This window comes from Delphinapterus leucas, chromosome X (genome assembly GCF_059928025.1).
Source record: "Delphinapterus leucas isolate spDelLeu-1000000601 "Yukka" chromosome X, BTC_Dleu_Yukka2, whole genome shotgun sequence".
Lineage (NCBI taxonomy): Eukaryota > Metazoa > Chordata > Mammalia > Artiodactyla > Monodontidae > Delphinapterus > Delphinapterus leucas.
In genome coordinates, this window is record NC_143150.1 from 11983747 (window position 1) to 11999937 (window position 16191).

Sequence of the window (16191 nt, forward strand, 5' to 3'; positions counted from 1 at the left end):
GTGAATAAGTTTATGGTTCCTACAACATGAATTACTGTTTCCAAAAGAGAACTATTTTATAATGGTACCAACAGTTGCTTTTCATTTTCACCAAAACCTATCCAGAATAAGTACTAATTCTATGTTTTAAATTACATTAGTACTCATTGTAATAAATCTGCGCAATACAGAGTAAAAGAGCAAAAATTTTCTTTCATACTACTCCCCTGTCTAGGGTAAACATTGTTAAAATTTTGTCATTTATCTTTCTGTTCTTTTTGCCTTTTGTACATATATGTCGACACATACACACATGCATACACATATAGGTTTTAAAATATTTGTAAATATCATCATACTCTACATGTATTTATGAATTACTTTTATGCTTAACAATTCCTATTGGAACTTCCCCTCAAAAATACAAAGAAAATATTATTTTTACCTCTGTGAAGTAGCTCATATCAGGATGTACTTTATCATTGTTTAAGTCTATCTCCTTTGATGGACATTTAGGTTTTTGGGGGATTTTGGGGGGAGGTTGCTTTAAAAAAATGAGCAATCCCAGAATCTTTCTCAAATCTCATACTGTTTCCTGTAAGTACTCCAGCGTTTGTGCAAAATGGAGATAAAATTATAGAGGTTCAGAGTTGGAGTGGACAGTGACAGTTGCTCATTTTAAGGGCTACTTTGTTATTAAATGAGAGAAGAACCTGCAGAGTGGCCCACTAATGAAAATACTTCAGATTATAAACGAGGAAACAAAGGTCCATGGAAGATAGGCAACCTGAACAAGGCATTACTTCCAAAAGGCAGCATGAAACTGTAAAAAGAGCACTGGACTTGGGGTGAGAATTCTGGCCCAGATTCTGACATTTTTACCATGGACAAGTCCTGGAGCATCTCAGAGACTTAATATCCCAATTTGTAAAATGTAAATAAAAATATCTCTTCACTGAGTTGGCATGAGTCCCAAATAAGAAACTGAATATGAAAGTGACTTTTAAAGTGTCAAATGCTGTTCACATGTCAATTAATTCTTAATATCCAACACTTTAATGTGTTGACCACACTTCCTCCTGACACTCCAAATCCCCCAATATCAGTGTCTTTCTACCAAAACCCACAACACTACCATAACAGCCAATCTTACACTCTTATTTTACTAAATAATATCTATTGAAGAAAAGAAGAATGGTGTTAACATTTATTGACTACCAGATAAGATACTAGGCAGTTTTTTCTTATACTAGTCCTAAGATATAATTATTCCCATGATATAGGTATAGAAGTTTAGAATCACAGAAGTCAAGTAAGCTGTCTGGGCTTCACAGAGCAAATCTAAGGCAAAGCCACAACAGGGGCCACCAGCCTTTCTGATCCCCAACACATTCTCACTGAACTCAAACTTTGTGCAAGGAACAATCCATTCTCAACTCACAACAAGCCAAACTTTCCATATGTGCTTTTCTATCTCTTCTAAGGCCCATTTTCTGATACTAATTTCACCCTTCTTACTTTTTATTCCAATGAACAACAGATTTTTTTCTTTTTTCCCATATACATATTGATGGGATCTCCTACATATGTGGTACCTCTTCTCCACAGATGACTAAAACCATTCGATTTTTCTTCTTGTTACACAGGGGGATAAAAAGTTGTTCCAAAAATTGAGAATAAAATTTATCTTATTTTTTGAAACACACACACAGCTGTAGTGAGAAAGTATTCTAAGTCATTAATATTTCATTTTTTACTTTTCAGGTTCTTCCACCCCCAGAGTTGAATCTTATTCAATCCCTCTCAAAGGTTAGCTCAACGCTTCTCAAGGATACAGATTATCCCAGGCGATTAAGACATCAGAACTACTGAGCAGCAGGGGCGAATACAGAAAGTACAGAACGCTGACTCTGAAAATAATGTCGGAAATCATCTAGGTACATTCAGGTACAGTGAAAACATGAGAGTGCTATTGAAATGTTTAAAAAAGGGAGTGGGGAGTCAGATCTGTCTCGTTTCAGGAAAATGGGAAGTATGCAATGTACAAGTCACTAACACTGAGTTATTTCTGCCAGAGAAAATGCTGTTGGGACTGGACTGAAAGAGACAAGAAAGGCTGACTTGTAACTTCTTTACTGAGGAAGAGCAGCATTACTAGGAAGGAGGCAAGATACTGAAGGGTTCCTAGAAGCACTTCCATAGGAGGGAAGGAACAGGAAAGAAAATGGCAAATAACACTCTCTAGCAAAATACTGCCAAGAAACAGATGTGACTTATATCACCATCATATCATAACATAGCACATATCACCATCATATCATAACATAGCACACTGCCATCAACTTAAAAAAAATAAAGGATCCATAGCTGCACAACAAGAGAACAAATAAGAAATACGTGATTCAGGAATATGCACGAGTCAATAGAAGCTAAAGCATGAGCTGGCAGCACTTGGCAAAGAAGTGGGAAACAACAAACCTGTCACCAAACTGAAGCCAAACTAGAAACAACACGAAGAATGACAGATACTTCTGAAATCATTGTAAAGGACAGAGAGAACAGGATTGATAAAAGTAAAGAGAATAAAGTGGAAATGAAGAAAACATTAAGAAAAGTCTGAGAAAATTTAAAATACAGAGGCCAGGTAAAGGAGAGTCAACATAAATAAATATCAGTATATATTATACATATTTAAAGAAATAATTATGAAAACTTTGAAGAAGGGAATCAGGTCTCGAATCTACATGTTAAATGGTCACACCAGTTTCCACAAAAAAATGACAAAAAATGAATAACAATTAGATATATCCTGTTGAAATATAAAGAAAAAAATTCTCTGAGAAATCAACAAAAGTATCAAATCAGTTATGGATGAAAAATATTAGGATGGCCTCAGACTTCTACAAAATAACATTCAATGCTAAAAAGATAGTGGAGCAATGAAAGAAAGAACCTCTACCCATAACAAAACTGTTATTCACCATCGAAACCTCAGACGATATATTTCCCAGGAGTTTTACGGGGATTTTTTTCCTTTTGAAGAAACAACTAAAAATGGAAAAAGAAACTAGCTAACAAAAAAACACTGAATGAAAATTGGACAAGGTAGTTATTATTAAATTCATTTGTCTGATATATTAAAATTGAAACACATGCAGGGATTATGTTCAGGGGGAAAAACATGTAACTGTTACAAACACTGACAACACAGAAACAATGTAACTTACAAAGCTGAGAGGGAAATAGTATTAGTGTATATGTTGAGTTCCTCATCTTTCATGGCTGAGAGTCAAAATAGATCACTCGTATCTGAAAAATAATAGAGGTATATACATGATTTAAAGGTATAAACACTAAGAGAAAGAATATAACCAAATAAATTGGGGAGCACAGAAATGGGAGGATACTGGAAAAAATGGAAATATATTAAACATTTTCACAAAAGCCTGAAATATCAATACCATAAAGAAAATAAAAAGACCAATGATAGACTGGGCATAAATATTTGCAACATAAGGGATTTCCCTGGCAGTCCAGTGGTTAGGACTCCATGCTTCCACTGCAGGGGGTGCGGGTTCATCCCTGGTCTGGGAACTAAGACCCCACGTGCTGTACGGCATGGCCAAAAAATTAAAATAAGTAAATATTTGCAATAAATATCACAGATCCCTAATAAATAAAGAGCCTCTAGGGCTTCCCTGGTGGAGCAGTGGTTGAGGGTCCGCCTGCCGATGCAGGGGACGCGGGTTCGTGCCCCGGTCCAGGAAGATCCCACATGCCGCGGAGCGGCTGGGCCCGTGAGCTGCGGCTGCTGAGCCTGCGCGTCCGGAGCCTGTGCTCCGCAACGGGAGAGGCCACAACAGTGAGAGGCCCGCGTACCGCAAAAAAAAAAAAAAAATCCGGAATATAGGAAATTCCATAGGACAAATGACCTGGTTTCCTCAACAAATAATTTGTAGGGGAAAAAGGATGGAGGGCAATTGTTTTTAGTTAAAAGAAGGTTTTAGAGATATATAAACCAAAAGCAGTGTGTCAACATTTTTGAAACCTAATTCAAACAAATAATTAAAAACACAATTTTAAGACACTGGGGATATTTGAATATGGATTGAGTATTAAATATTAAGGAGTCATCGTATTTTAGTACATACGATGATGATATTATGGATTGTTTTTAAAGCCTTATCTGTTAGAGAAACATACTGAAATATTAAAGGGTGAATTAATATGATATCTGGGATTTGAGTTTAAATATTCCATAAAAATTATAAGAAAGAAAAGGGATAGGTGAAGCAAAAATGTTGGTAAGTTTTGAATCTGGAGATGGGTCTATGAGGACTCACTATATTATTCTCCCTACTTATGAACATGTTAAAAATTTGTGTACATTCAAATGAGCAGTTCTAAAAGTCCTGTATGGCAGTGCAATTATCTGTGTCTAGAGAACAAATAAATCAGAAATATCCCAATTACTTCAGTTACCACTGAAATATAATTCCCTTTGATTTCTTTTACTGGTATGATTTTTTTAAAGTAACAATTTTAAATGAGGCATATAAACAGTCTTGTGACAGTTTTTTATCTTGAGCTGACTGGTTGACTCTGAACTGACTGGTCATTTGAACTGACTGTATAGGGACTTTGGCTAAAATAGAATTATATTATTGCAATTCTGTGCATGAAATCCTTTGTCATTTAGGGCAGGGGAAGAGAAGATATGAAAATATTGTGGAATAATCATAAGAAAAATTAATTTGTTATTGATCGTAGCTCGGATACCAGGAGGTACACAAATGTTGCAACATCTCACCACCACTCCCCCACCCAACTAATCCGGGGCAGGGCTTTTGCTCCTCTAACAAATCTTGCTCTGCTGTTAATAAATACTTCAAGCAAGCTATTACCCATCACAGGCTAACCGCATTTTTTTTAAGTCTCTGGACAATCGAATATTTGAAGATAAATGAACAAATCCTAACAGAGGCATTTCAGACAGGAGGGAAAAAAACGCAAGGGGGATGATCAGAAGTAAGAAGTAGGGGGTCACCAGCACTGTCGAAGGACACCAAACATAGTTGATTGTATCTACCTTTAGGACTAAGTGGGCATAAGACTGTAGGGAATATACTTGAACTACTGAGTAATGCAAACTACCAGACACTTTTAATGCTACTTTAGCAAAATTCATATTTCAAAGCAAATAATATATATACTTCATACAATTGCCCCACATTGATCATCCATCAAAGAAAACATTCTCAGGACCTTGAATTGATACCCTTTTATTAGCTTTAAGTGCTTTAAGAACTTTAAAAATTGTTTAAATTCATTTGTTAAAAAATAAATATTCCACTAATTTTAACAACACATCTCCCTCTACTTCCAAATTGCTGAGGTTTTCACTATGTTGTAATAGCAGAAAATAACCAAACACAATGTGCATCATGTACCTCTAGCTGAATATATCATCCGGCAAAACACAGCAACACAGAATTAATGGTTGGCACTACTTACCTATTCAAGTGATTAGAGAAATCCAAACATACATTGGAAGATTTAATAGGATTAAATGATTATGACCTTCAATATGATTAATTTCATTTCATTAATAGCACAATTTCAGTGATCGTTTCAAGTCCAGTGTGATGGGAATTCAGGAGTCTGAAGTTCATATTTGCTATTTCAACATTTTCACCTACTTTTAATAGTTTTCATTTGAGTGGTGATTTTATCTTCAGATATGCTTATTTACTTCTCCAATTCTCTTCTGCTATGCCTTATGCCACTATCTCACTACCATGAATTCCTCCCGTGGTGGTAAAGCCCTTGCCACTATCTGTGCTTTTATTGCAGAATCTGCCAAGGCAGCCAGATTCTTAACACTGTCCTTCTCTGCAGCTCACAGTATAAACCGCTCTTCCATGATACATGAAGGACATTAACACACACACACACACACACACACACACACACACACACTGAGTCAGCTCAGGCATGTGCATACAAGCCCAGGACATGTACGTTTCAGATTCCAGAAGCTCCTGGCCTAGCTGTCATGAGTGCTACTCAGGTGCTGCATTGGCATCTTCACTGACCAGAAACCCCTTCCTTCTGCACAGAGCATGCACACACGTGGTTTGGTGGTGGGGAGTAGATCTCATCTATTCATGCCTTCAACTTTCACCTTGGAAAGGTCACTCTCAAATCTAATCACAGTCTAGATTCTCTTTCTGGACCTTACCTGTAGCAAGGTATCCCAATTCTGGCCCAAGGCACCATAAAAGCAACAAACTGGAATGACCATGAGGGCAAGAACCACTTTTCTTTGACCACCGTATCTCTAACTCCTCTAAGTCTACCTGGACCACTGATTATTTCGAATGACTGATATTTGGTCTCAGTGGGTCTCACCTAGCTTTCAGCACTTGCCCACTACTTCCCCAGATCCACCCCCAGTATGGACCTCAACCTCCTTTGCTACATCATATCTACCCCTGTCCCACCCTCCAGAAACAACTTTCCTAGACTGGAAAAATGACTCCTGCTCTGGACTTTGCCTGTTCACTTAGTAAACCGGCTTTCTATCTGACTTCATGTCAGATCCCAAAGAGTAAATGAGGTCTTGTCATGCTCTCATTTCCACTCTTCCTGAGCCTGCTCTGCTCCTATTGACTCCTGACATTTTCCTAAGGCCAAGGTCATAGCAAGAGACCTGTTTCTGGAATGATGCTTCGGTTCCCAGGCCTGGGAGTAAGAGCCCATGTTTACTGAGTGCTCATCACGCAGCAGGGACAGTTCAAAATACCTCATGGGTGCAATCTCATTGAATCCACACCTCTTGAAGTACCCGGTATGATGACCAGTATCTCATTTAACCCACAATGTGAGGTTTACGTCACAATACAAATAAAAGAATACCCAGACTCAAAAGGTCTTAATCAACAAGAAAATTTATTACCTAAATTAATTAGAGGTTCTAAGGTAGAGCTGGCTCCAGACGTGGTACAATAAAGACATGGGGGCAGATAGAGATAAGAATGAGAACTCGGAACCTCCCAAATGCTCCTGACAGCTCCTGGCTGGCAGAGATAGGCCCCACAAATCCCCTAACCGAGCTTCCCTGATTTAACATTTCAGTGACTTAACCTGGGGTAACTGCCTCACAAAGGTATGCAGATTCTTCTCAGCACTCACCCCACTCCCTTAGTGCCTCCGAGCAATCCAGGCCCACAAAGAAATCTCAGCATAGCTCAGATAGCAGTATAAGATCTAGTTCAGGAGATAGCCAGGCATATTGTCAATTTCTACAGGCAGGAATCTGGGGCACATGGATGGGTGGGGATTCTAAGGGTATCTGCCCAAGGAAGATGAAATGTTCAAATCAGGCTCCGTTTATTATGGGTGCATTTACCCAGGATCTAGGATTTAATGTTAGCTCAAGCACCTCAAAGGGGTATTAAAACAATGTGCTACGTTGTTAAATGAAGCCTGAACTCAATAGCACCCCACAGGTACTAAGGGTTAAGGGGCAGAACTTGCCGTGCTGAGGAAGAACCCAAAAGCTCAGGAAGACAGGAATATTGTGTGTCCTGATTTATGCCTGCTGTCCCAGTCTAATAATTAATAGTGTCCCCTTTAAGCTCTCTCAAAAGTGTCCCAGTTTGGGATGGTGTGCCACCTGCTCAGCCACACCTTACACATGTCATCTTGGAAGCCCCAGAGGACACTCCCTTCACCAGGGCTGCAAGAAATGCTTTGGTGAGGGGAGTACCAGATTCCCCATAAAGCCCTATGTTAGCTGTCCTCTGTAGCCTACACATGACAGTGGGGAATACTGGGATTGAACTAGGTTCCCTGATATCAATGAGAATATGGGAGTCAGGGTGAGTAGGAGAGGCCAATGACAGCCCTTAACCATTAAAAGAGACTCTTTTTTCGTAGTGCTTGATATTTATTGAAAAGAATGCAAATGCTTTTTCCAGGTAGTACTAAGGAGCTGAGCTGAGTGCCTGCTTTTGTTTGTATTGTTTTGTTTTTAGTATTTTTGTCCAAATGCACACATCTGTGGGATTGCTGCAATTTTGAAAGATAAATGACAGTTGTGCAAAACTGGTGCATAGGAGAAATGTCAACAATTTGGCTGCCAGGCACAACAAGGCTCCTGCAGCAATCTGGTGAGGCAGGAGAAGACCTTGGGCGTTAGCAGGGAACTAACCAGCTTGAAAGATTAGCCCCTTGGGGGAAGGTGGTGAGCAGTCCAAACCAGTGTCCCAGGAGGTGTAGCCAACTAAGGCATCTTCTAGGTTGCTACTTATCTCCAAAGGCCTGGTCTGTCGCTGTAATGTGGTGGAGGGTGCTTAGGTGGCAGCGTAGGTCTCTGGGCAAGATGTAGGCCTGAGAGTTGGCAGGGCTGTACGGCACAGCTGTGCGTAGTCCAGTTGGTAACAGGGGCCTGGCCTAGAGTTGGGGCTCAGAACACAGTTCAAGTCAGCAGGAGAGGGTCCTGGGGCTGGCCAGAGTGGGAGGCAGCGCACTTCAGAGAGAGGCCCAGGCCTCAGCAGCAGGTAACTGGAGCACTATCCCCGGAACAAAGACAAGCACTACGGGGAGGAGGGGGGGAGGAGGAAGACAACCAGAGGCAGGGGTAGGGAAGGGGATCGGAGCGCTAGGGGAGCGCGGCGGCTCCGGGCGGGGCAAGGCGGGGAAGGGGGAGGTGGCGGCGTGCAGGGCCCTCCCCCTAGGCCCGAGGGTCTCCGGGCCTAGTAATCATCTACTTCATCTTCGTCGTCGTCGTCTTCGTCGTCATCCCAGCCAAAACACTGTTTCATCTCATCGAGGAAGGCGCGGTAATCACCTAGGATGGGGCTATCCATCTCAATGTAGGGCACCGCCCACTCCTCGGCTTCCCCGATGAGCAGGCTGATTAGGAATGCCACCTTCATGGCGTCGTTGCAAAATCGGTTCTCGTTGACAAGCATGTAAGACGCCGTCTGCACGATAAACTCGGGGAGCCGGGAGCTCTCGCCGTCAAAAGTTTCGGGGAAGGGCACCGGACAGCTCGGCGGACGTACCTGGCGCAGTAGGGTGGCCCTCTCGCACACCAGCAGCCGCAGCTGTTCCATGAGCTGGCTGTTCTCGATGCTCAAGGCGCGGTGCCGCATCAGGAGCGCATGCAGCAGCAGCACCAGCTCGTCCACCATGGCGAACAGCTCGCAAGTGCAAGGCAGAGTTCAGCTCGGCTCGGCTCGCCTAAGGTGCGCACAGAGGCCTCGCAGGAAGTGCGTGTCCGCGGAAGCGCGCGGTGGCTAGGGACGAGAGGCGGTGCGCGCAGGGGTCCCGGCGGCGACGCAAGCTCCGCCCACACAGCCGCTCTGACGGCCGGCGCGCCGGCGCCGCCCGGTTAGAGGGGGGCGGGCGCCCGGGAAGGCAGGGGGCGGGGCCGGGGTGGCGCGGGTTGGGTCACGGGCTGCGAGCATGTAGGTCTCCAGGCTGGTGGATAGGGGCGGTGGGCAGAGACCCAGTCCTGGATGTGAGCCCGGCCTTAGCCAGGACTGAGCGAGCGCTAAAGACCCATCTCTGAGAGGCTCAACCTGCTCAAGTTTAAAGGATCAACCACCCTTCAACCCAGCCGACTCATACAATCCAGTGTTTTTGGTGGGTCTGTGGCCACCAGATTCCGTTTCCGTGGTTTTCACACATTTTTTGCTTATTTAAATCTCCCTCACCCAAAGAACTATTAGCATTGCTGGCTGCACCACGGGAGTCACATCCTTCAAGAGTTATGAAAGATCCTCAGGGGTCCTGTCCTTTTTTTTTTCCTTTAACATCTTTATTGGAGTATAATTGCTTTACAGTGTTATATAAAAAGTGAATCAGCTGTATGTATACATATATCCCCATATCCCCTCCCTCTTGCATCTCCCTCCCACCCTCCCTATCCCACCCCTCTAGGTGGTCACAAAGCACCGAGCTGATCTCCCTGTGCTATGCGGCTGCTTCCCACTAGCTATCTATTTTACATTTGGTAGTGTATATATATCCATGCCACTCTCTCACTTCGTCCCAGCTTACCCTTCCCTCTCCCCGTGTCCTCAAGTCCATTCTCTACATCTGCGTCTTTATTCCTGTCCTGCCCCTAGGTTCGTCAGAACCATTTTTTTGGGGGGGATTCCATATATATAGGGGTCCTGTCTTTCATGACAAAACAGTATTTAAACAGGGATTCCTCTTTAGTTGGAAAATAATATTGTGTACCTCTATCCTTTTGTTTAAAATTATTTTTGTAAATAGCAAAGTGTAAAAAGTTCTGCAAAATTTAGCATCCTATCTTTGACTCTATTTCCTGTCCTAATGTTAGTGTTCCTTGACTACTGGGTATTATTCTTTGCTTAACAATGAACACTTGTGTTTTTAAAATGGTTTTATTTTTCTACTTTGAATGTTACTATTCAAATAGTTGACAAATGAGTCGAATGAGGACCTTAGGGCCAACACATTCTGTTGGCTCTCCTTTTAAAATATATCCCGGGGCTTCCCTGGTGGCGCAGTGGTTGAGAGTCCGCCTGCCGATGCAGGGGACGCGGGTTCGTGCCCCGGTCCGGGAAGATCCCACATGCCGCGGAGCGGCTGGGCCCGTGAGCCGTGGCTGCTGAATCTGTGCGCCCGGAGCCTGTGCTCCGCAACGGGAGAGGCCACAACAGTGAGAGGCCTGCGTACCGCAAAAAAAAATAAAAATAATATAAAATAAAATATATCCCAGATTGAATCACTTCTTGTTACTTCTACCACTACCACCCTGCTCCCAGCCCTCCTTTCTGACAGACTGTTGCAAATAATCACTTGGCTTCCTCTCTTCTCTTCCTATAGTGTATATATTCCCCAGAGTAGGCGCAGGAATCCTTTAAAACAAAAGTTAGATCACTTCACTCCCCTACTCAAAACCCTCCAATAGTTTTCCCCTCTCACTCAAAATAAAAACCAAAGTCTTGGTAATGGCCTAGTAGGCCCTGCCTCATCTCCTATGCCTCCTCCCAGTTTCTGCTCTGCTCTAATCACATTGTCCTCCTTGCTGATTCTCACACACATCAAGTAGCTCTGTCCTCAGGATCTTTGTACTTTCTATCCTTTCTGCCTTGCAAGGCTCTCTCCTCATTTAACTTCCTGACTCCTTCTCCCACTGTTTTCCAAGAGGACTTTCCTAACGACCTCATCTATCAGAGCACCCCACTCTCTGCCAGTAATCTCTAACCCCTTACCTTGCTTCATTCCTCTACATAGCATTTATCATACCAGCAGCCATCATATCATACAGCACTTTGTTTATTGGTCTGCCTCCACTTTAGAATGTAAGTCTATGTGGACAGAGACTTTGCTTTGTTGGTTGCTCTATCCCTAATGCAAGAAAAGTGCCTGGCCCATGGTAGAAGCTCCATAAATATTTGGTGGATGAAAGAATCTCACAGGGTACAGATGTTAAGGTAAAAATTAGAAGTGGTGGCTGCACAAAGTGTTCAGAAATACTCTTCAAATTGTCCAGTATGTTCTATCTCCGATCATGAATAGTTTCCATCGTAATAAATGGCAAAATAAAATTTTTAAACCCTACTCAGTTCTTTTACAATAGAATTGAATGGGCATCCATGGAAGTGAGGAGGAGAGAAACAAGGCCAAGGTCCAAGTAGGGAGAGGAGGGGGATCGCAGTGCTGGAGGGTGAGCAGGGCAAAGAACAGGTAGCAGGGAATATGAACCCTTGGACTATCCTGGGATATGAGCTCCCCCACTGGTTGAGAAGGCCCTAGAGGCCAAGCAGGGACCCTCTCTCATTCATCCTTTCATCTTCTACATCTGAAAGCACTTACTAGGTGCTCCATAAATGTTCAGTGGCTGGAATGAAGAAGGGACAGGAAATGTCAGAGGTAGGCTTCTGGCCATCCTGCTCATTCACAGCTCAGGGTAGAAGGTGGACTTGCCTGGGGCAGCGGTGCAAGTATCCATCTCTACTTACTAGGTCTAGACCCTAATCCAGGAGGAGATGTCCAGAGTTCTACTCCGAGGAGCACACATTCTATGGCAGGCACTAGATCTGGCGATTGACATGGGCTGCCTCATTGACCCTTGCACAAGGACCATATATGGGGATGGGCACTCTGGGAGCCTGAGACCCAGGAGTTAAAGGCTAGCCTAAACCCAGGAGAGCAATATGTTGGTGATACGTTAGATACCACAGTCTCAGCTTCTCTGACTCTGATGCCCATGCGTTTCCATTGAAAATTATTATGCACTGTACTTCTGTGAATCAAGGTCTGATGGGGACCCAGAGATGATTAGGCCCGTGCTGCCCTAGCCCTCTTCATACAACCCCATGACAGAGGGAGTCAGGGAGGAAACCACAGGAAGCAACCACTAGTATTATCTCTGAGGTGCCTCTGAGTTCCTAGACAACAAGAAATGCCCAGGCCAGAACTGGCCACAGAGCTGAGCAGCGATTTTGTGAGGTGCTTCCCAACTTGGAGGGAGGGAAAAGAGACAGGCAGTTCATCAGTGACTCACAAGGGAAGCAGTCAGGAAGAGGTGAGCAGTATCACTATATAAATTATATAGAATTGCAATGTTCATGTTAACCAGCTTTGCAGTGCCCAGGAGGCTCTCCCACCAAGGTCTAGGCCTGCCAGCCCTTCTTTGCCCATTCACCCTGCTTATGACTGTATGTTGCCTTCCTTATTCCCCTTTCTCCTCTAAAGTGACCCTTGAATGTTCCTTTACAGCTGTGTGAAGATGCTGGTGGCAGAGATAAGTACACCATGTGACTTATCTCAGACTCAGAAACTTTATCAGAATAGCTCTGGCCCAGAACGTCCCGAGAGGGGCTTCAAACCCCACTCTTTGGCATGAGCACGGGCCCAAGGCCAAGGGAGTGATCCCTGGTGCCTATCACTTCTACCACCTTCCAAGCTCCAAATCCTGCCCTGGTATACACCTAGCAGCAAGGCTGTAAGATTCCCTTGAAATAAACATGAAAACGTCCCTAGATTTTTCATCTTCCAGAGGAATGTGTACAGATTGCGAAAACCATCCTGACACTTGAATATGCAGCCAGGAGCAGAAAACACCTTTGAAGGGGATGTTTGTGAGAGGGTCAGATGGATGTCACTACGATCTGGGCCTCTGCCCTAGACCCCGCCCCCTCCTTCTTCTTAAGCAGGTGCACCTGGGGCTATGTTTGACAGTAACCACATCTAGAGGGCTATGGAGACCTCTAGCCTGAAGAGAGAAATAAGAAGGTACAGGTTTCTTCCTCGTATATTCATCCTCTCCAGCTTACCAAAGTGCCCTGAAACATTTTTACATGTTTATTTAAGTACTGAAAAAAATATATTCTTATGTTAAAAGAAATTAAATAATACTGGCATGTTGAAATAAAAAGGAAACATCCTCAATAGCTTTCGTTCTCCCCACAGATCTCACTTAACAGGATTGTTGAAAATCCAAACTTTGGTTTGCCTCCTTCCATTGTATGTGTGTGTGTGCATGTGTGTGTGGATATGTGTATATATATATATGTGTGTGTGTGTGTGTGTGTGTGTATACGTATACACACACACGCACACACACATAGTTTACAGAATCCTAACACACACACGCACACACACAGTGTTTACAGAATCCTAATACACATAGTTCTGCTAACAAATATATGTCAAACCCCCTTACAAGTCAGGAGACAGAGATAGGATGCACAGAGCTATGTCTTCTTAATAATTGCATAATAAATACTCCACCTAAATTTCCCAGGTACGCTCCTGCCTCAGAACTAAAGAGGCCCAACTTAGCTCAGTTTCTCAGATGATGCAGGATGAAGGATGGCACCAAATACACTCACAGTCCCTCAGATGTAGAACTGGAAAATCAGATTTCTATAACTGAATTATGAGTTCTGTGAGTTAATGTCTTATTATTAAGTAGTTGGTATTCTTCATGTATGTTTTTATATTGCTGTAATACAGAATTTATTGCCCACAGTATATTGCACTAGATTTTTGTTCTCATGTTTTCTCATTCCTAGTTATTTTAATATAATTAGTCACCTTGAACATACAAGAGCTTATACAGTTGGTTTGTTTCTGGCATTTTCATACATTTTAGAAAGTATCTGGCATTATTATAAATTTTTTGTTATAAATATTGAGTGTGGCCTGACATAATTTCTGTTTATTGTTTTAGACTAAATTTTTCTTGAGGCAGAATGGGTGTGGTGAATTGAAGATGACCATAAATTCTTTGCCACTTAACCTTTCAAAAGGTAGAAACAATTTCCTCTGCCCCTTTAATCTGGGCTGGCATTGTGACTTGATTTGACAAATAAATTGTGATAGAAGTAATTTATAACTTATGAGGCAAAGCCTTAACGGTCTGAAGTTTCTGTCTGCCGCTTGGAATGCTCCCTACTGGGACCCAGCCACCATATAAGAGGTCTAACTACCCTGAGACCACCATGCTTTGAGGAAGCTCAAGCTAGCCACATGGAGAAAAAGAGGTCATTTGGAAGAGCAGTAAGGCAGCCAACAAACAGGAGAATGAAGCTCCCCCTTCAACATCCAGCCCAACAGAGCCACCACCTGAATGCAGCTATGAGAATGACTCCAGCTGACTATAAAGAGAGCCAGAAAAACATCATGAATTCCAAAACTACATGAACTCCAAGGCGACAGAATCATGAGCAAATAAAAAGGCAGTTGCTCTAAACCACAAAGTTTTGGGATGGTTTGTTTCATGGCAGTAGAGAACTGAAACATGGAGAAACTCAGGATATGCTGCAGATAAAAGCATGAACCCCATATCTAAGAACTGATACTATGCTATGAATGTACAGTCCTGTCCTATTTTCTTAATGCTGTATTTGTCTATTTGGTATTCATTAATTTCAGGGTCAAACTAACAGCCAAAGTTGTTTATGTCTCCCCTGAAGTCCAGACCTCATACTCTGAAACCATCCCCTTGATCTAACTCTCGCACGCCAAATCAGTATTTCCCCTGACTTAAATCAACTCAGGGTCAGGTACCAGACAACTAGGGACAGTCCCTATTCCCCACAGCTCACTGGAATTGTTTAAACTAGCTAATCCTAAACTGTTTACCTAGCCTTGCCTAGCCTTTCCCATGAAAACCCCAATAAAGTGTCTGGCCTAAGTCTTCGCCCTCACTCCTTTCTGCCTTTTGACTAAAATCTGGTGCTTCCCCATGTGTCCCTGCTTGACATGGCATGCCCCCTCTTCTCAACGGCATTGACCTCTCCATGTCCTCTTTCAGTCACCTCCATAAATTAAAATTCTGTGGGTACAATTGAGACAAGTCCAAAATAATTGTCTCCTGTAGGGAACTCCTAAGGGGAGTGCATGTGCATGTGCACATCTGTGTCATTGTGTGAGTGTCTGTATCCAAGTAGACATACACATATTGCTGCCCTCTACCACCCATGATGCTACTTGTAGTGAGAACTGGCAGTGTCACAGTATGACAAAGACAGAATCAAAACTGACCATGTTTTCTCCAAGGAATATGTATGCCTATGTAAAAGCAGTGAAGCACAGTTCAGGGAAGCATTAGGAAAAGAAAAGAAATTTTGAAATTTGGGTTCAAATCCTCATATTCTTGCTTACTAACTGTGCGGCTTCAGCAAGTCACTTAATTTTTCTGTCTCAGACTCCTTTTCAATAAATATGCATAATAATAGGATCTAAATCACAACGCTGTAGTGAAGATCAAATGATAAAATACAAAAGTATTTGTCAAAATACAAAGTGCTATACACAGATTACATATTATTTTTCACTGGAGAATTGCAATTTACTAGTCTTGAGGTGACTCTACTACCTGCATTTTAAATTTAATGTATTCACCTCTCTTAATTTAAATTTAATAGTTCACCTCTCTTATTTTATCCTGGTGTCTATAAATTTAACTGTGATGTTTAAATTTTTAAAAATGTTTACTCTTGAATAAGAAGTAGTTGGAAGAATAAAATTAGGTTTCATTTTGGTCTTGCTTTCTGTCAGTTCAAAACATGCTGCTCTCATAATGATGAGACATAAGGTTTTAGTTTTTGTTTTTAGGGAAAACCAGTGTCCATTCTAACATTCTTAAAGCCAACCTGTAACATTTTCTATTTCCTCTCTCAATCTTGGGAGAACCTGTGCTACATCTGTGATGTGGAT

At 42.4% G+C, this 16191-nt stretch overlaps 1 protein-coding gene and 1 long non-coding RNA gene across 2 annotated transcripts in view; both read right to left on the bottom strand.

Annotated features, from left to right (window-relative positions):
• LOC111164552 (uncharacterized) overlaps positions 1-5916 on the bottom strand; it is a 172295-nt gene extending 166379 nt beyond the window's left edge. The window contains exon 1 of the long non-coding RNA XR_002642112.2: positions 3207-5916. This is a non-coding gene — a long non-coding RNA (uncharacterized LOC111164552). The remainder of the gene's footprint in view (positions 1-3206) is intronic.
• A 1000-nt stretch (positions 5917-6916) lies between these two features.
• Positions 6917-9326, bottom strand: LDOC1 (LDOC1 regulator of NFKB signaling). The gene has a single exon (XM_022554287.3). The coding sequence runs from the start codon at positions 9177-9179 to the stop codon at positions 8739-8741; it is 441 nt and encodes a 146-aa protein (XP_022409995.1). The 5' UTR covers positions 9180-9326; the 3' UTR covers positions 6917-8738.
• Positions 9327-16191: the final 6865 nt, after the last annotated feature.